Below are 20833 nucleotides of genomic sequence, written 5' to 3'. Positions count from 1 at the left end.
GTGTGAGCCTCCGCAGACGTGCGTGGGTGTGCGTGCGTGCGCCCGGTGTCAAGGAGAGGGAAAAATAGCAACCTCCGAACCGCCGCCGCTCGGTCACAGTAGCACTCCTGGCCATTTTGACTCCGCGGTAAACAGCAGATTTCTTTTGCCAGACAGATTCTAAGCTTTGGCTTGAGGCAACGAGCACCTTTTGACCCCCTACCTCCTGCCTGTGCGTTCTTAAATGAAGTGCATTTTATCACTTTAAAAAGTCAAAAGAATGGAGCATCCCCGATGATTTATGAATTCTGGTCTGGAAGGATATAGTAACAATTTACACGATGCACGCTCCGCTCAGTTTCTGTCTGTCTCTAATTTCTCCGTTCAATGCCCATGTAATGAATTTTTATTTAACACAGCCAAATGCAAACACCGTGTCTATTTCCTTCTCTTTGATCTGTGTCAATCTCACACTCTCTCTTTTCTCAACTCCTGGCCTCTCGAGGGCCCCTGTGGTATTGCTCATCCTCCCACTCCAAACAGCCAGCATCCTGTCCGCCCACACGCTCTAGACCAGGGTGGACAACCTCTTCTCATATGTCTCAGTGTCAGACCTTTTGATTACAGGTCCTGCAATTGTTTTTTGTATTTCCCTTCTAGGAATATACAGATTTTTTTTTTTAATTCAGGCCTCAGCCAAACCCAACTCCAGGATGAAGTTCTTTTCACACTTAAGTGCAAAAACCCTTTAACCGAAGTAGAGAGGTCAGGAATCTGTATAACTCCTACTCACATGAAGTTTCTTTTCTTCCCCCTTCTGCAGCCTTCAGTCGAGCGCCCATCCCCATGGCGGTGGTGAGGAGGGAGCTGTCGTGCGAGAGCTATCCCATCGAGCTGCGCTGCCCGGGCACGGACGTCATCATGATTGAGAGCGCCAACTACGGCCGCACCGATGACAAGATCTGTGACGCAGACCCAGCACAGATGGAGAACACGCGGTGCTACCTGCCAGATGCATACAAGATCATGTCACAAAGGTAAGTTTATATTTCCTCGCACGAGTGAGCAGAATACAAATTTCAGATTGACTTTGGTATTCATACATTTATTAGAATTTTATATTTTCGTTCTACCTTCAGTGTTTTCTTTACATTTAGAGCTACAATATAAGCTCTCTCATATTGAGTCATTTTAAAGCTCTATAGATGATGACAACAAAGGACGATAATAAAAACCAGGTTTTTCATAGATGATCCATTTAGACTAATGGGATCTGAATATTTTAATGTATGTACAGCCACAGCCGCAAGCTAAATTTGCTTTATGCTTTTAAGTAATTGACTTGAGTAGCTGTTTGTTAAAACAATCTTAAACATAATCAGCAAATCTCAAGTTATTGAGCGATGCTGTAATTCCCAACTGAGGTCTGCTGAAATTGAATTAAATGTGTCTCTCCTCAAGACATTTTCCTTCATAAAACAACTGTTATTCATCTTATCCACATTGCAGAATATGGAAATGATAACAAAAAAATGGTGCGTAGATTTTAAAATGTAGAACGCACCACATTTCAATGAATTGAGCTGTGTGACAAATATGAGCACTTGCCTTTAAGATTAGCAAAAATGAGAAAATACGGGACTATGTTTACATAATAAAGCCATTAGTGGCTTTGGAAATTAATACAAAATCCCTCCTTTTGGTATGTGTCTGGCTTAGCAACAAGCCCCTGTATGGATTAATTGGCCAAAGAATCCTAGTAAACCTCACCGTACCTGGTTGCTAATCCATATCAGTCATAATTTTCTCCGACACCAATCAATAGTTATTTGAAGTAATGTATATTATCAGTTATTTGTCAAAATATAAATGTACTCGATGAGCTTTGCTGCCACATGTGGGCCTTGTTCCAGAGTTATGACCCCGTTGTGCACAAAGCGGGACCTGGAGACCTATTTGTCAGGCAGACAGTGTAGGCGCACCGTGCTTTGGTTTTTGCAGTATAATGGATTGCTAACATTAAGGTAATATATACACAAGTTTCGGGGGTTTAACCAAGAAGTTTTGGACTCAAGAAACTGTAGAGCTCAAGGCGGGTGTGGAGGGAGCACATGTATAGTCCATCTTGGCTCTTTTGTTGACTTATTGCAGCACTTAGAAGGGATGGACTTTATCTAAATTGCTACTCTGTGTTAACTTTAGTCTACTTCTTTTGATTTCCAAAGCTTTAGTTTCACATTGGACGGACCCCTTTGAGAATACTAATGGACCTTTGGGCTTTATCAAACAATTGCTCTTGGCTTTTTAGTTCGGTACCATAGAGTTCAGATAATCAGCTGTGTGAAAAGCAGCTGATGGTGAAAAGAGGTGGTGTGAAACATGTTGTCGGGTAATTGATGCACCCTGTGGCTCTCTTGTTCTCCAGCCGCCTACTCAGACTAAAAATCCCTGCAGGAATGAATCAACCGGTCTCGCTACTGTCAAGAACACAAAACTAACTATAAAGTACTAGCGAGAAGCCGGTCTTTGTAGCATCTCGTTGCTACCGGGGGCATTTCAGCGATGCTAAAAGGTAACTGCAATCCGATTCAGAGCCAGAGCAAGTTGTCTTGGGAGAGGAAGCTGCTAAGTGGATGAAAGGTGTGGGTGGTATGGGGTGAGAGGATTCAATGATATTTGTAACTGTAGCGTCACAGCTACACATTAGCATGTGGAGGTTAGCACAACAAACGAACGCCACCCCCGACTATTTTATGGTAAGAGCTGTCAGAGCCGTTGCTAGGCACCTGCGGCTACGCTCATTAGGGTTAAAAGAAAACAAGAGTGCAACAGAACGAAGCTATTTGAACAGAAAGGTCTTGAAAGATTTGACCGTATGGTTTCAGCGAGGATAATGTGATCCCTGATAGAATGAATGGCAAAACAATGTCACATGTTGATATAAATGCTTCAGTTCATTTACAGTGTTGCTATCTCTCAGCTTTGTAGCCTGTAAGCACAAGATTGTGTATTTCTTGAGCTTATCTTTCTTCAGTATATTGTCGACTTTCAAATTCTTCAATGAGTCGATATCAGCAGTGATGCAAGTACACGCCTTCATTAATATTTTAGCTTGATTTTCCTCCCCCGTCTCCTTCTTTCCTGTTTCCTTTCTCCTCCTCTATTGATCATGCGGTATATTTACAGGCTCACTGTAACTGAAGCAACGCAATGGTGTGATTAAAGCATTTACATGTGATTTCCACAATAATTGTAGTTTTCAATGAGTTGTGTGTCACTGCGCTCATGTCTGAAAGGACGTGTTGTAGACTGCAGAACGCAAAAGGGAGACTGAAAATAGATGGATTCATTCAAGTTAATTGTTTTTTATGGAGGTGAATTTGTATGTGTAGTCACCATAATAAATATTTGAGTTTAAAAGATGTGTGGTATAAATAATGGTTATATTGCCCAATAACCATCTTTTGATAAGGATCCCTTAAATATGTTTCTCTGCAGTGGATTTATCAGTCAGATAAAAACCAAAACAGCTAATGCCCTCTGTAATAGTTTTCAAAAGTCAGACACTGTTCAAAGTCCAGCTGGCGAGAGTGATGCAACCTGCAAGGCTTCTTGCAAATACCAAAAATGTTTCATATGAATGGGACTGTGGGGCTCAGGGGGCGACCTTCTCACAGCTGGGGTGGTGAGTGGTGACAATGTGAACTGTATTCTGATAATTTCACTGATATCTTACTTGACTTACTTGAGTCCACTCGATCTTTAAATGATCTCCCACTCTAAGGACCATAGAGGCTGTGTCCCATTTTAATACTACATACTTATTCAAAGCAGGTTTTGTGGTGGGTTCACACTGGACACAATTAAGTAAACTCCCAACAGTCGGTATGCATAGTAAAATGCGCTTGGTGTACTGTATATTAACACAATGCACAAAGGAAATGGAGGTGCAACTCACAGCTGCAACTAAATAAATTGCTTACAATGGTGAAACCAGCTCCTGAAAGATCTTAGAAAACTCCTTTGCTCCTTCTTTGTGAAGTTTATTTGGCATTATAATTCTAAGGCAGCAGTTTCATTGTCTGACGGATGATTTGTTATTGGGATGAAATGGTAAATCATGTATATTTCTTGGATTCCACCAGCTATAACTGTATATGTTTAGTATGTAATATGGAACTTGGACACAGCAGAGACAGTGAAAAGGTTGGCAACTAATCTCATGTGATTATGTTAAATGTAACAAAGATAAACAGGTTAAGGGGCAGTAATGCTCACATTACCTTAGAATCTAATTAGCATGCTTGTGAATGCACTGATAGTATTTTCCTCTTGTGGGACTCTGCTCCCCTTTCCCCCCCCCGCCTAGCCTGTGTACCACCTGCCTCTCCTGCTGGCACCAGTTAAGTCGTGGTGACTGGCAAGTGTGGTATTTAGCATTCACGTCCCGTCTGAAGATGAGCCACGCTGCTGCCGGCTTAGTCTGCGTGCCAGGCCAGCATCCATCACCAGCAAATGCCCAACCATGTCACCGGTTCTCGCGAGCTGTCAATATACATTTAGGCAGCTCAATCCCCCTGCTTCCCCCAGCCACTAACATCGCTCCATTGATATTCAGCTATCAAGCCCAAGTGCTACCTTTTTCTCGTTAATCCCACTCATAGAGGTGTATACCAGGCCACTTCGGCAAGGTGTTTGGTTCCATTACAGTCCTTTAAGCGGGAGCTAATAGCAGCCTGTATCTGAGTGATAGCACGCCACTGAGCTTGTGAGTGCTGGTAATGCATCCCAAAATGAAGGTTGTCTCGCACCGTGCTGTGACAGGACGAAATGAATGGCTCTCTTTCATTAGCCGTCGCTCCCTTTTGTGCCGCGAGCGTCGTGGCTGCACAGAATCCGCAGCCTCTGGATAAACATGTCCCCTATAGGTGGTGCCGCGTTGCAAGCTCGCTGGAGGCTAATGATGCTGTGATTGAAACGCGCTACCAAGGATTCATTTAGCCCAATCTGAGGCCTGTATTTGCATAGTGTTGCACACATGCTGCAGCCTGTGGTTTTTGCAATCACTGCTTTTCCCTTTTGGGCAATCTTTGGAGCTTATTGTTTGGGAGCTGGGGCTTCTCTCCAGAGCATGTATGGATCTGGTGCCATTTCCCCACTGTGTGAAATCACTGGAGAGGCCGGGCACTTGTGCTATCAAACAACAGTGACCCTTTTCTCATCAGAGTCCCAGTGTCTCTCTCTCCTCCCTCTTTTTGTGTTCCCCTTTTGCTTTCCCCAAGGCAGTGTGGCCTTCACGGCCAGTAATTACAGGCTATATCAAAGCTATATATCACCTTATATCTCAGTAGACCTCAGCAGGCACCTTAAGGGACAGCTGATAGCATTGTGGCAGGCTTGTGCATGACCCCTGAAGGAGAAAAGCAGGTCAGGATGGTGCAAAGAAACGCATTCACCCAAACACACACATACACATTTGTGTCCCTCTTTTGTCTATTGTATTGCTTTACATTTTCTTTCCCCTCCGTCTCTCCGGGATTCCTTCCGCTGCCGTGTCATCACACTTGTCATTTCAAGGAACGATACATATTTTTGTCTACTAGCGTTCTGTGTTGATGCACATGACGCTAATGATGAAGGTTAATAGATATCACGGCTTGATGAGGCTCTTGGGGACGACGGAACTAAATGAGCGCAACCTGTGATTTGAACCTGCTGGCCTTGTGACAGTTGACATTTGAGAACCTTCCTGTTAATGATGTTTATGTGGAAAATAAATGCTTCCCGGCCATCATTTACTTCACCACGCTGGAATGCACGAGACAAATGGCTCCTCTCCCGTCGGATGAAAACACGCACTGACAGGAGGGACAAGAATGATTGAGGGATAAGACGGGGTAAGCAGATGGGAGGATCCTTTCTCCTCTGCCGGTGATCTGTCCCATACGTTCCAGTTCTCATTATCCTTGGCTTCTGACCTCATTTCAGAGTTTAAGGACTTGATGAGATATTTGTTTAAGCGGGAGGGTGGGATTAACTGAAGATTTGCCCATCTTCATTTAAATCCACTCATTTGAAAGAGGATGTTATAGATGTAGGTTTTTGGGAAAATGCTGAGGTTGCCAAAAATACTCCGGCGTGTAATTCAAGGGGAAGTTAAAAGTATGTAAGTTACAATTCCAATTAACTTAGAATTTATTTTGTTTGTAATAACAAGCGTTATTCTTTCGGCGACAAAGGAAAAAACACTCAAAATTAGTAATTTGTTGTTAGTTTTAGCATTTAATCGTGTTTACAGACAGACATCACAGTGTTTTATCAAAACAGATATAATTATTTCATAGTATGTCAACATAAAAGGCTGATTGCATGTTCTCAAATAAAACAATGGTTGCTATTAATGATAAGTCGTAGTTATCTCCACTGATACTCGTCAACTCAGCCAGTGACAAACAGTTTTATAGATCTGGAGGGAGCTGTCTGAAGTTAGGAAAAAATAGCCCTTATGATGTCGTTAGTTATTTTTTTATCCAAGCTTTGATTTTTCTTTTTAATCAACAGACAGCCTGCATTACAAGATGTGGGGTTTGAAATAATTGGGCTTATACTTTAGGAAGTAGGGGGAATTCAATAAAAGATGCTATGACGCTGCATCGTGGGAAATGTAGGATACGGTGTATTTGGAGCTTGACCCAAATAGAAGTCAGGATATCAAGGCCTTTGGTGGTTCAAGTGAGTCCCGCGGCTTTATGGAATTGTAGCGCTAAAATGCTGGAGTATGCCTTTAATAATCATCTTTTTTTGCAGCTTTAATGTAGTTTTTTTTATACTCAATGCATTAAAAAAAGGCATTCGTATAGTAGTCAAAAATATTTAATATAGTCTTTCATACAAGCAAATAGACAGCTGCCACTGACATTAAGAGAGAGCTTATCATGCTGAGCAGATGTGAGCGTAATACCATCATTGCTCATGCACGACCCCCACAGCTCTATCAGAAGTGGCCTTTCTTGTTTAAAGTCGAGATTTGCATAAACATTTCACTCCCCAAACAATTGGATGTCAGATGAACGAATGCATGACTTTAATGTTGGAGGTGCAAACATCGCGCTTTAAATTAAAGGTTCTGTTCGGCAGATTGTAATATAAGTGGCTCTGCAGCGCTTAATCATACGGAAGGATCCAACACCGCTTCTACTTCGATTCCTACTGGGCATCCCAAATTAGACATATAACACAAAGCATACATATAATTATGTACACTTTGTTTTAATCGTGCATGCAGCATATTGGATTATATTCAGTGCATATTTTGCATCAATCACTAAGCAGTGCTTTCTGTGACAAGCTTTTCCTACCAGCCTTTCTCTATTCATACAAGAGTCATTGGTTTGTCTTGCCTCTTCTCCATTGGAGGCCGTTTTTTTTTTTTCCAAGATACAATTATGTGTTGAGCACCTGACAATTACAGAACAAAAACATGACCGATGAGCGCAACGGGGGACAAACGCCTGTTGTAAGAGTATGAGCAAATAGAGAATGGTGGGTGGTTTTGCATGCCATCATTAATATGCAAAAGGAAACATGATGAAGTAATGAACACATTTGGAAGGTGATTGGATTACTGTAGGAATTTAAACCCCCACACCATCTGTACACGTTTGCCTCGTGCCCTTGCGTAACTCTTTTTTTTTTTTTTTTTTTCGCAAAGACCTTTTAATCAAAGAGATTTATTTCTTCCTTATTCTATTCTTTTCCTACAGTGGATGACATCACATTACATTATTTATCCTGTCTCATTTCTGCCCCTTCCCTACGTCCAAACCTACTCCAATCCCCTTTGAGAAGAGCCTACCGCATTTGGCCAATTAGTTGCTGTAAAATTTCAAACGTGCAGTCCATCCAGTCAGTCCGGGTCTCCAGAAGTGGCCGTACAAGACTTCTGCGGTGATTAGACGGGAAAGGAAGCCCGTGGGTTCGCAAATGGGGAATGTTGAAGGACATCTCCCCATACCAAGCGGATTGGTATTTCTCAGGAGATAAAAGATAAAAAGAGGAGCAGATTGACTCTAACCAAGCCAGTGGTTTGAATCAACCGAAGCGGTGTTCCTTCTTCGATGCTGAGCGGAATGCCCCATAGACTTTGTTATGTCGAGCGCTTTGCAAAAGAAACCAGAAGTTTGAGAGTTTTGAAAAATATTTGGATTCCGGTGCATATTTCCCTCAGTCTGGTCATTGGGTCTTTTGGTATCAGATTAATGGCCGTCGCAGTGGCGGCGGCTCACTAAACACCCGAGTTTTTATAATGTTTTAAAAAGTGAAAGTAGGAGGCCTCAGTCCATTTGTCAGCTCGGGGAGTGAGTTTCACTTGGATGAGTGCAAACAGTAAAGAAAGAGCTAATTCAGAAAGGAGCAGGTGGTTAGTCCGAGTGCAGGGAGCCGACGAGGCTTTTTCCTTCGCTCTATCTGATATTTGCCCTTCTCTGCGCTCCATCGTCTTTCATCCTTGTTCTTCTAGTTTTCTGCTTCTTTTTTTTTTTTTAATGGGCAGCAGGAAGTAGGCAACATACACATTTGATGTCTCTTGATTCTGCCCTGAAGCAGTATATCCCTTTTCTTCCCAGTAACGTAGAGAGGGCATGCAACTTTTCCAGACATTTGATAACTTTCCTGGCTTAAAGATGAAACAAATAAAATCCTCCCATGCTGATTCATGGCAAGGTCCAACACTTCTTGTGGCTCTTTCATCCACTCAGTCTACCACTTTTACATAAAAACAACTTTTCCCTGACGGCTTTCCTTAATATTTATCGGCAATTGTAGAATAACTTGAGTAAATTGTTAAAGTTTTTATGCTCATTGTACTATTTATTGGAAGAATGTTCCCCTTAGCACCACTTTCTAGCCCATCTATTGGTATTTTGGTGCCCTGGGGCAAGTCATCAGCTAACTTTTAACTTCTCTGGCAAAAGTAGCTTTGCATTTATTATTCCTGAAATGCCATTTGAATGGCGGTATAATAATGTACAGCAGAATTATGATTGTAATCATTTTGATTAAATTCGATAAGGGTGAGCAGACTATTTATCTTTTCTTTTTTTCTTTTTTTTAAATCCACAACTCTCTCAGGAGAGTCATGTAAACGGGATTATTGTGGGAAATTGTTTGTTTATGCAATCATACGCAGTAAACGGCTTAAACAAACTGCTCCAGTTTTGGCAGCAGTGGCGCTGTTGTTGCATATAAAAGTATAATAGCATATTCTAATTGAATCCCACCTTATTAATCACTTTAGTGAAACAAATGTTTTACTACAGAGCCAGTTATTCTATTGCTAAATGAAACTCGGTGTCTCTACAAACACGAGGCACATTCGCTGTCTTTGGTGCTATTTATTGGCATCTTGCCACATCTTACACCCTCACTGCACATGTTCTAGGGATGGTCGCCAAGAGACCAATTTTCAACATGGCATTGGTGGACGAATTTGATTGGGTTAATGTTAGCTGTTGGATTTGGCTTCCAGAACTAGATCTCTAGTGTTTCATGGCATCCAAAATAACTTTGACGCATGTTTTCCGAACCATGTTTCCCGTGTTTCCCGCCACAACGCTGGATTGCCAGTGTTTGTCATGGAAATTTAAACTGTTTGATTGGTGTTTGTGTTTTTTGTGAAGGGTGATGTTTGTCACCTGGCTTGGTTGACTTTGAAAAAGGCTCGTCTTTGAAGAGTTAAGGCTGCGATGAGGTACTCTAGTCCCTCTGAAACGATGGATGGCTCAAAGTGCTTGGCTGGGAAAGCCACCAGTCGTTGCTCAGCCCAGCATTACGAGGCCCTTTTTTACCTCTCTTAATCCTGCCATCTACCCCCTCTCTCTGTCTCTCTCCCTGTCCTCTCAATTACTGTTCTACTATCAATCCCTTTTGCCCTCCTTAGCACTCCTCTTCCTCTTCGTCTTGTTTCTTTTATTTTACTGTAATGTCTCTCTTTTTCTTCGTGGCTTTGTCACATCACTTTTTTTTTTTTCTTGCTGATGAGCTTATGCCGGGCATGAATGAGTAGCCACAATCCAAAGTCTCTGGGTGCTTTCCTTGCGAGGGCAGTGAAAGCGGGATCTACATTCACGCCGCATGCCCTCCAAACTTGGCAAGGCGGAATCAAGGGAGCTAGACAAGGAGCGGTTTCACCTTGTTTCCTTCGTGACTCTCTGATGGCTGCACGGTTAGCACCTCACAAAGGACCCGTTTTTATTATCACGGTCTCATTCGCCCACAGTCGACGCTCTCATCTGCGTCTTTCATTCCCTTTTGGCAAGAAAATAGATCTAGATTTGTAATCAGAAAGGGGACCTTTACAATTCTGCAATCCCACTTCCTCTTTATCCAATTAGATCTTCTTTTAATAGATAGGTTTTTAACTTTCAATCCTAATCAATTCAAATTGTATAACTACCTCTCCGTTTGATCTTCAGGTGCTGGGCCCACCTGCGTGGTTAATTGGCAATGGAAAGCTAAAACCTAATGTATCGGTCTTCAAGATGAAAAACTGATGACACTCTTGTAATCAATGTTTCATAGAACATTTGCATAATTCACTTTGATCTAGCGCAAGCGGCTGAATATTCATAGTTTGTCACTTGAACTCTATACATATCCAGTAATCCACGTGGCTATTTTCACCAGTAGGCTCGTATCTTTAGGGTTTCTGTTAGCTGTGCATGATTTTAGATCAATTTAATTTGGCATCCCTCGTCCCCGTAAGAGAGTGACATGGTTTAAATTGTCATCACCATCAAGCTAATCTGCCATTTATTAGCAATGACATCTTGATTTGTGACTTCCTAAATGTAGTCATTTGTCACTGTTGAAGAAGCACTGGAGCTTCTAATGTCTGTGTTCACCATAATAAATATACCTATCCGCCTATTGGCCTTCGATATTGTGCTAATAGTGTGTTCTTACATGCCTGACGTCACATCTGTGACCTAACTAATAAATACATATTTTCGTGATGTGCCTTTGCAAGGCCCGACTGTCACTGCCTCATTTAGTTTTTATTGTTTATTTAATTAACAAGGTTCATACTTGAGTCTTGATTGTTTTTGCCTTTCAATCTCAAGTCAAGTAAAGTCTTCAGGGAGCTATGTTTCTAGTCCCACAAGTTTATGACGATATGAGCGTGCCAAAATGGCTGAAAATATATATTTTGTTCCTCTTTTTATTTTTGAAAATTGAATAATTTCAGAAATATTTGAAAGCAGTTTTTGGCAACAATCCTATCCATTCTCAAAATAAATATGTTCTCTAAGCCAGCTTTTCTCAACCTTTTCTGCCCCGTGAGTTAGTTTTTATGTTCCAGAATTCTGATCAAAAGCTTTTGACCGTACCACATGATCTTCATTCGATTTTTTGTGACATGATCTATGACTTTGAAACTCAACTATTTCAAGCCTCATCTCCTTTAATATCTTATATCAATATGATTTAAAAAAATAAAATATTCCACAAACCCATATGCAAAATGAGATGACCCCGTGTTGGCTGTTCTGATGTCTTTCATCCCCCTAATTGGTTGTGCCACCTCATCCTCAGTGACGCACACGTTCCTGTTGTGGAGTTTCTATCTGTGTCTAGAATGGCGTCTCCTTCTGGCCCCATACTTATTTGTGACAGCTCATTTTGCCGGGCTGTTTTCTGACCTGGAGCATGTCAATATCGCACAGTGGGAGAGCTCTCACTTACCCAGCGCTACATTGTTATTCATGAGCCTTAATTCCATCAATAGCCTTTTCAGCCACTGCACTGTGGTTGTTCCTTCCTATGGTGTGATTTTTAAGGAAGGTGTATGTAGCTGCCACAGAGTAAATGCTACACCAAAAAGGAAGGGTAGCTTGTAGCCCTGCCCACTCACCATTTGCTTAGAGCCATGTTCAAAAGTGCTGCGTTTAAAGCAGGAGAGGGGCTTTTGTGGGTGCTGTCATGGACCAAAATCCATGTGCTCATTGAGGCGGGGGCTGCAGAGGGTGGGAGCCGAATGTCTAGTGGAGGTTTTGAGGCTCTTGATGTGATGCCCTGCTCTGGATTTTAGAAGATTTGGGCTTGGCAAAACACCCACAATTGCATCAATTCTGATATCCAAGTTTGGCTAGTTTCTTTATGAAACACTGCAAAAAATGTAGGTTTAACAACATGACCAACTGCAATTGCACAGAAGGGTTGATTGCTGCCTACTTAAATGGATTTTCAGTTGAGGGAATGTTTGTGAACTTAAGCAAGTAGCATCCATGCTTCATCTGTTTCTTTGGCTCAAACCACTCAACAATAAAACAACTAAAAATTGAAAGTGTTGCTGTAATCTGTGTCTGTGTCATTGGAGCAAAGACATAGAAAGATACAGCGGAGAATGTTTGTAAGGGAGGGAGTGAAACCGTGTTCATAGCTGGAGAATGACATGGAGGGATGCAGCAGAGATGAAAGATGGTTCATCTGAGACACCACTGCTCCCTTGTTCTCCTTTGGCTGCTGATACTGTCGTCACCCAATCAGGTTTCACCTTGAAAAGTTGATGGAATTTACTGAACGCCCACTGCTCCCTGATATTGTTGTTTACAATGCTTTTCACCTGCAACCTGGACATCAGTTGCTGTTTGATTAGTTACAAGATGAGAATTTGAATATGCCTTTCCAAGCCATCTAGATTTGACATCACATTTTACGAAGCCATCCAACGGGCTGATGTTTGGGTTCTGGTTCAAGAAGGTACTCCATGATGCAAGTACAAATACAATGGGTGAGGCGTGTACACCCTGACGCCATTGCACGTCTGCGAGTCCGCTAACCAAAGGATCATTTCCTTCTTTAACAGTCACCTACGTCCTTTAGAGGAAAGGTGTAAAAGCCAGATGTAGCTTTATTACTGGGCTCTTGTTCTGTGGAGACCAAGATCTGAGCCCATTTGCAAATGCTATAATAAACTCTTGAAAGACAACTTGGTTCTCAATCTTAATTTCAGATTTGCACCACAGAGGATTGTGCGAAAAGCATGACAGCAGTATATTTAATAAAAGATAAGATGAAAGTGTTGATTCCAGTTGGGAAATTAGGTTGCAGCTGCATACAATAATATAACTCAGCTAAGTAACAAGGTGCGATATTACAAGTAATAAAAAAGGCAGAAAACAATGCGGTTATGTTTAAATAGTAATGTTATATTTGAATTAGTTAGTAATAGCGCTTCTCCTTTCTTATAAAGCAAGCACGTTTGGCCTTTAAAAGTATTATTTATGAATACAAAAAAAATACAACATTTTAGTTAGTGCTGCCAATGCAGAGAAAGATTAAAGAAAATCGAATTGTTTCTTGGAAGGAGACTCTGTTTTTTTAACCCGAGTGGAATTGTGGCTGTTAAAAATATGACTTGTTTTAGTGAATTGATAAATCCATCATCTGTTTTCTAGCTAGAAGTCAGCTCCTTTTATACTTCCATGTGAATGCAGTATTTGTGTCTTTGTTGGTACCTCGTAGAAATGCTGGTGCCTATTTATCCACAAGCCTGGACAAAAACGGATCCTGGGAGCTTTGGTATGCGGCATTAGAAACCATAGCGACAGAACTCGGTTTGAACTTGAGAAGTCTTTGTGACAAGCCGTGAGGATTAAGCCCAAAGTTAGCTTGTCTACCCACTAATCCTGCTTCATGAGACAAGACTCGGGTCATCATAGATACCAGAAATGCTGGAATTAGGTGTGGAAAACACATTTCATGTTCTGTACAACAGCACAACAAAGTGTGCTCCAAAAAACTGTCATTTCAAAGAGTTATGCAATAAATATTCTGCTACAAAACAGACGTTGACACCAAATACATACCGGAGTTGGGAAACAAGCCGAGCGGAAACAAACAGACAGGATGACACTCTCTAGACTTTGTTTTCTACCTGATTGCGACCCTCTTCCTCAGGCTGTATTTCACAAGGCCTGGTATGTAAGAGAAGTAAAGAAAAAAACAGCTTGACTTCACTTGACAAATTCGATGGGACAGTGGTGCTGCGTGGGGTGAAATACAAGGAACGCCTTGTCACCTCTATGAGTACAGGAAAAGGCCAGAACTATATCAGTGTTTGCACTTCTAATTCCCTCCTTGTTCACCTTGCTTGCACTCCCGGTCTGCCAAGCGTAAGCTGTGAATAAATCTGAAGCAGTCTCACCCGGCGCTCATGAAGTAGGGCTCCTTAATTAACGCAACAGAGGAAGATGTTAATAAAAGAGAAAGTTGACTCTAGTGCTTAAACAATTATTAGATTATTTCAAGCAAACTCTGTGTAGAAATCCGAGAAGAAAGACGCTCCTTAAAACTCCAACTTGGCTGAGAATCACAACATTTTAAAGTTTTCTTCGGTGCTGAAATGATCCAGTGCTAGTCGTCTCTTCATCCATGGGTACTTTGCAAAAAGCAACTGCTATTGGCTAATTCAGCCTACTTTTAATGGGGCCAATTTTCCAAAATGTAAACAATATAATTTGCAGGTCTCTGTTTTGTCTAAGGCGGGGGGGGGGGGGGGGGGGGGGGGGGCACCGTGTCAATCTGAAGTTATAGACTTAACAAACAGTTGATTAATCAAACAACAGAATAATAGAATAATCATTAGTTGCAGCTCTCATTAACTGTGACATCCACACATAATGTTTTAATCATTCTCCACAGGTTTATGAATAATGTTTGCCCTTTAAAGTCTATCTTAATAAGGATCTTGCAATGTTGAATATGTTACTGTACTGAAGGTGTATTTTTGCCACTGCTGCCGTCCCACCTTCAACATACAGTAATTGATATGTCTTGTACTAAATTCGGGCCTTTGTTCCTTTATGGGCCAGTAAATTACTTTCCCCTCAGACTGAAGTTGTGACTGACAGTACCTTGGGCATATTGACACAGGAGACAGGAGAGTTCAGTCAAGCCCAAGCTTTTAATCCCAGCCATGCTTCCTCCAGGACAATCCCCTAAGACCCGCGGTGATTTCCTGCATGCCAATGCACGCCTGGACCCTTGCCGAGCTATCGACGCCTGACCCCTCCTGTATCGAACGCCGAGGTTACTCATAACCCCTGCTCGTCTTTCATTATTGAGATGTGAATGAGGAAGGTCGGGGAGGTGGTGGTGGTGGGGGGGGGGGGGGTTTTATTGATCGGTCAACACAGGAATATTTAATTGTCGCTTGGGTTGGCGCTGCCAGGACACTCTTCTTCATGACAACAAAGGTGGCCATTTTGAATGTATAAAACGGGTGAAGTGAGCGTGTAAACCTCCAGTTTGAGGTCACGCTCGGTCTCCTCCGTTCTGTTTGTCTAACTTGAAGGATTGCGAAACCGCAGCTGTAAGGCGAGGTTTATTTATGGCTAAACCTTGTGGCCTGTATAGATAGAGTGGTTTGTTATTAGACGCACCTATTCGGGCCCTTTGTCATGTGAGGTAATTAGAAGCTAAACACACTCCAAGAAGCTAAGCACTATGGGGGACCGTTAGTGAAGCAATGCGGTTTTAGGCTTTGAAAAAGGGCTTTGAAGACGGAAAGTGCTGGAAGCACATCCTGGCCCAAGTCGGACATTGGAAGTTACCATGGTGACAGCGACTAGAAATGAAAAATCTGTGCTTAAAGGCAGGCCTTGGTGTGTGTGTGTGTGTGTGTGTGTGTGTGTGTGTGTGTGTGTGTGTGTGTGTGTGTGTGTGTGTGTGTGTGTGTGTGTGTGTGTGTGTGTGTGTGTGTGTGTGTGTGTGTGTGTGTGTGTGCTCGCTTGGGAAAGTGAGGGAGGTAAAAAGAGATGGCGGAGGGGATCAGTGATACAGTATGCGTATTGATTTGTGTGTAGATTATAAATACACAGAATGGAGTGCTATTTTATTTGAGTGTTGGTCTGAGGAGTTTTGTATTCTTTGTACAGACGAACCTCAGACTTTCCTCCCATTTTCTCAAAATAGAGATTGAATAATGGTCCACGGAAAGGATTAGAATCTTTTTGTTGCCGCTGCACAGTGCATGCAGCCACATAAGCCCCCCCCAAAAGAAGTTCTTTGACTCGAACCAGCAGCAGATGCCGCTCTTTGTGCGCAACAAACAGGACTCGCCGCCTTAAAAAGTCAAAGCAGTGGCATTTTCTGCCTTTCTCTTTCTATTCCCCATCCGTCAGTCTGAAGGCCAGCACAGCAGTGGCGCACCGCTGGGGAGCTGGCCGAAGAATCTGACGCTCGCAGTGATGCTCTTGAGATGGGCTCAGAATCTCAGCAGGAGTGGTTCAAAAGGCTAACCGTGGTCAGCAATTCAATGGGGCCTGTCACTGCAATATTTCGGGATGGATTCCTTCTTATGCTGTAGAAAGAGTGCATTGGGTGTGTGAATGCACGTGCGTGTTTGAGTGCAGCACAAGCCTCCCTGCAGAGAGATGCAGGTTGGCTCATACACGCGGCTTCAATTTAGCCACTGATGCACACGGTGCACGCGTCAGAAATCCTACTTCACACCCTACACATCAAATTATTGTTTTTCTTCAATATGTGACACATTCATATTCATACGACTGTGGTTATAGAAAATAATAACCCAATCCTCCCTTTTACACGCCCCCGCCCCCCCCCTCCCTCCCCCTGAAATGAGGCTCAACCTAAAATGGGCCTAGAGGCTGAAAGTCCCAAGGGCCTTCACTGGGAGATAAATCAAGCGTCACCAGGAAGATGGGGAGCAGCATCATTTGTTGGCAAGAATAGAAAAATTCATCCTGGAAATCGTAAATCATTAGACGGGCAGGCCCCAGTGAATAAGCCTCACCCACCAAACAAATCGATTCGTGAAGTTATTGCACATTTCAATCCTCCCTTCTGCCGCCGTACCGGCACCTGGAGGGACCCTGTGGGACCCTGTGGGCGTTAGGATTTGCATACACATACCCGGAGATTAGGCGCTTCCTATTTTTTGACAGACATTTAAATCGGGCGCTGAGCTTTATTTATTTGTTTACTTTTAATGGAAGAGATGTGTTCCGGCTTGTGTAACGGATATCGGTGGTCAGCAGGTCAGCCTGTAAATGTTGTAGGAGTGAAAGTGCTGATCCAATCAATGCGTATTCCTCTCACAGCAACAGCTTTCAAAAACACGTCCTAATTGACTATTGTCCTGAAGAAAGTGGAAAAGCCTTTTCTTTTCTTTATAATCCGTCTAATAATAATATACCCACTGCTTCTGATGACTTTATTTTTCATGCCAGTTACATTCAGTCCTATATTAGTTTCCAGGTTCAGAGCTGAACTGAAGTTGTTGAAGAAATGCCGTCCATAAAATGTAAAAGCCTGATGGACAATTGACATGTTACTTACTGATCCTATCTGAGGGAAATAGCTACCCCATGGGAAATGATATTGTATCTTATGAACTGTTACAAATTGTAGGTTGAGCTGTCAGTCCTCCATGGCAGAAATCCCTGTTGCCTTGTTTTAAATGAGAGCAGTCGTGGGAGATATTGACAGGAGTGCTTGTGTGCTGGCTTTTTAATTATCCACCGCCGCCATAGCTACTGCAGCATAGGAATCCTCTACCTCCCTATGTGTGGTGACATCATTTACATACAACTCTGCTTAGCCTTACCATTTCATCTAATTTAGGGCACCGTTTAAAAGGAGCCATGGTGATTATGGTGATTGTCCGATGGACAACCTATCATTTCAATGAACATTAGTGACGGATTCAGTTGATTCAAAGAACAAAATAATGCATTATTTATTAGAATTTTCACTCTGGGCGAGCCTGTGGCTCAATGTTTGTGTGTTTCTGTGACAGAGAGAAATATCTCAACTAATATTTGCAGAACTTGGAATCAAAATGATGTTTAAATAAAACATTGTTTTTTGCTCTCTTTTGAGCTGCGCCATTTCCAAGATGCGTATCTCCCGACATCCGAGGAAACGGCGGAGGATTATTCTGCAGAGTTTATCTTTGCCCTTTAGAGCTAGAACACAGACACTCGTGTGTGTGTGTGTGTGTGTGTGTGTGTGTGTGTGTGTGCTCCGTCAGACCACTCGCCGCCTTGAAAGCAGAGATAAGCTTTACATGTGAATGTGTTTATGAAAAGGGTCGAGCATTGATGTCAAAGAGAATTCATCACACGCACTCTATTGTGTTCAAAAGAATGATTGTATATTTAAAGAATATAATTAAACTGCAAAAAATATGAACTCTAAAACTCATCTCAATGAATTATCATACAAGGCCAAACCTTTGTTGTATGATTTAAACAATGCACTTGCAGTATAAACTGTTACTGCACTGGATTTACTCCTAACGTTGAATTTGGAAACGTCTAACTCCCCCACCACTCTCAAGCGTGGGCCAAAGTCATACTTTAATGGAATTTCGGTGTGCACAGCCAGACAGATGTCTACAGCATGTGCGGAATCACGGATTGACCTTTCAGGTGGGGAGAGAAATTGCAACACCTAATACCTGTTGTGGCACCAAAATAGATGGATTAATTTCTCAGAGGCTCGCTGAGCAAGTTTGATCCGTCTGCAGCAGGATGACTTCTCCTTCAAAATAACATGGTGTCTTATTCAAAACTCTTTCTCAGAAATTGTATTGAGTTTGACGTGTCCCATGGCTGAAGCTGTATTTATAACATGTATTCCTTAAAAACACATATCTGATATTATCTTGCTGTCAAGCTGTCAAGAACGATATAAAATGTCAAAGTTCCGTATTGAAAGACACAGTTCACGTTGGTCACAATCAATGCTTAATCCTTATACTCTACACAAAGCGCTCGCTTTCTCCTCTGCACATTCACACCACGCTGCAGAAAGAGTTTTAGCTCTCCACTTGCTCTAGCAGAGTGTTTGGAGCAAGCTGTTAGAGCTTAAGGTGAAGTGAACATGTACTGAAGAGCTCAGAGGTTTTTCCATTTGTAGTATTCACATTTCCGAGACTTATTTAAGATTCAGAAGCAGGCTTTGGTGCCACAAAGTAGTGCAAATAGAAACATGAAACATCCGAGGACCTCTCTTTCAGAGACATCCCTTGAAAGAATGAAACGGGTCATAATCTGTTATTAATCTGTTAAATCCCAAAGCGCAGCGAGTTGTGTTGAGTAACTTCCATTTGTGATTTAAGTCTGTGCATGTCTTCCTAAACGCCTGTTCACCAAATGTTTACCGCAGCTGATCAGCCCCGGTGGTGTCGGTAAACATGTCTCTGCTCTCGTGACAAATCCTATGGTTTGGACCTCACTGTGAACAGCATCCAGTCTGCAATGCTCATCATGGGAGGGGTGCGTCCCCTGAGGCTGTAACCTCTCTCTGGCCTCAACTCAAATCCATGTGTTGCCTGCTAACGACCCAGAAGATTCTGTGCACCTTTCCTTTTGTCAAAGAGACGTTATCTTGCAACTGAGAGGGGTGAAAGTAAACTATTTTGACTTTTTATGTCGACAATGTCAGTGCATTTATACTTTTATATGAATTTTGCGTCATTGTTTCCGGTCGGTTAAATTATTGTTTCATGTTTATTTCTGATTTTCATAAAAAGAAAATTAAATCAATGGGTATTCACAATATTTAAAATTTTACAAAAATATACACGCCAACATATAAAGAAACCCAAATCTGGGTTTCACTGCCGTGCTTCATTCAGGCCCTAGATTCTGCTGGAGGACAGCTTGAACTTGTCGTGACCGCTGCTGTGGAGATTAATCTTTACCATGCAGAATGTTTCCATATTGACATTGGTGTTGTATTAATGAATACACAGTCACAAGCTCAGATGTGCTAAAAATAACCTGCATACATTTCTCCTCAAAACTAAGTGGTGATATAAAGTACATAAACTGTCAAATATATATATATTATACAAATAAAAATAAAAAAACATGAGGCAGGATTACATTAGGTACAAATATGACAAAATCCGAGATGAAAAAGCTTTTGACTGTTTATATTTGTCTTATCCATCATCGTGAGCCATAAACAAGCCCGGTCTCTTCTTTTCAGTTCCAAAATGTAGTTTTAGTCATCACCTCCGTGAAAGTGCCCACTCGTCCAAACACGCTGCGAAACAGGAAAAGCATGTGTTTATCAAGCGGAGCTGGTGCTCCACTTTAGGCTCTTGGACCGTAGCCAAGCAAAGGACCTCATAGAGGAATCCATATATCGCCCACATCCATAAAGTCTCAGTATGTACTCCGATTTTTGTCTGCGTTCTAGTTGATCTTCCCTCGTCTACTGCCACTGTTATTCTTCACAGCTTGTTGCATTGGGACAAAATACAGCTTATCTCCAAAATACAATGTTAGTGAGAGGCAAAACTGTGTGATGTAGAAACGTTATGAAACTAATCTGTGTGAATGGCTAAGAGGGATTATGTTTGTCGGGAGGAAAGAAAAAGCTTAAGATGCTCTTTTTTTATTTATTTTTTTAGAAATAGCGCTAATTATGGAAGCAGTGGAAGTAGTTTGTGAGAGATGATCAGGCTTGACCTTTGTTTGACCGTCCCTAATGAAACTCTTATTCCATACCTGATAGAGCCTGATAAAGGTCATTCATATAGCGCATGCACATAAACACTCCATCTTCTCCATACCGAACAGTCACTTGGCACTTCATTCATTTCTGCCTAGTTCCACATAGTTAATCCTGTAAAAGAGGAATACGGCTGATGTTTTGTCACCCATAGTGTTTGTAAAGACAGCGTGACAGCTTGCTCTTTCTCGAAGGTTTCGTAGCAGGTTGCTAATGCCACCAAGTAGCAAACTGTGACTATTCACATTGATCAATCATCTGTCGGAACATGCCGGTGCATGCCTGCGTTTGCCAGCAGATG

General features: G+C 42.0%; 1 protein-coding gene across 1 annotated transcript in view; it reads left to right on the top strand.

Moving 5' to 3' along the window:
- Window positions 1-810: 810 nt before the first annotated feature.
- Window positions 811-20833, top strand: part of LOC306714295 (adhesion G protein-coupled receptor L3) — a gene marked incomplete at its 3' end in the record, with an annotated part of 114640 nt that continues 94617 nt past the window's right edge. The window contains exon 1 of the mRNA XM_079184282.1: window positions 811-1016. Coding sequence (XP_079040408.1) covers window positions 826-1016 — 191 coding nt within the window. The 5' untranslated portion in view covers window positions 811-825. The remainder of the gene's footprint in view (window positions 1017-20833) is intronic.

The sequence above is a fragment of the Pholis gunnellus genome (assembly GCF_910591455.1).
Source record: "Pholis gunnellus genome assembly, chromosome: 23".
In the NCBI taxonomy this organism is placed as follows: Eukaryota; Metazoa; Chordata; class Actinopteri; order Perciformes; family Pholidae; genus Pholis; species Pholis gunnellus.
The sequence above is the reverse complement of the archived record's forward strand: the minus strand, read 5'-3'. Positions and strand labels throughout refer to the sequence as shown.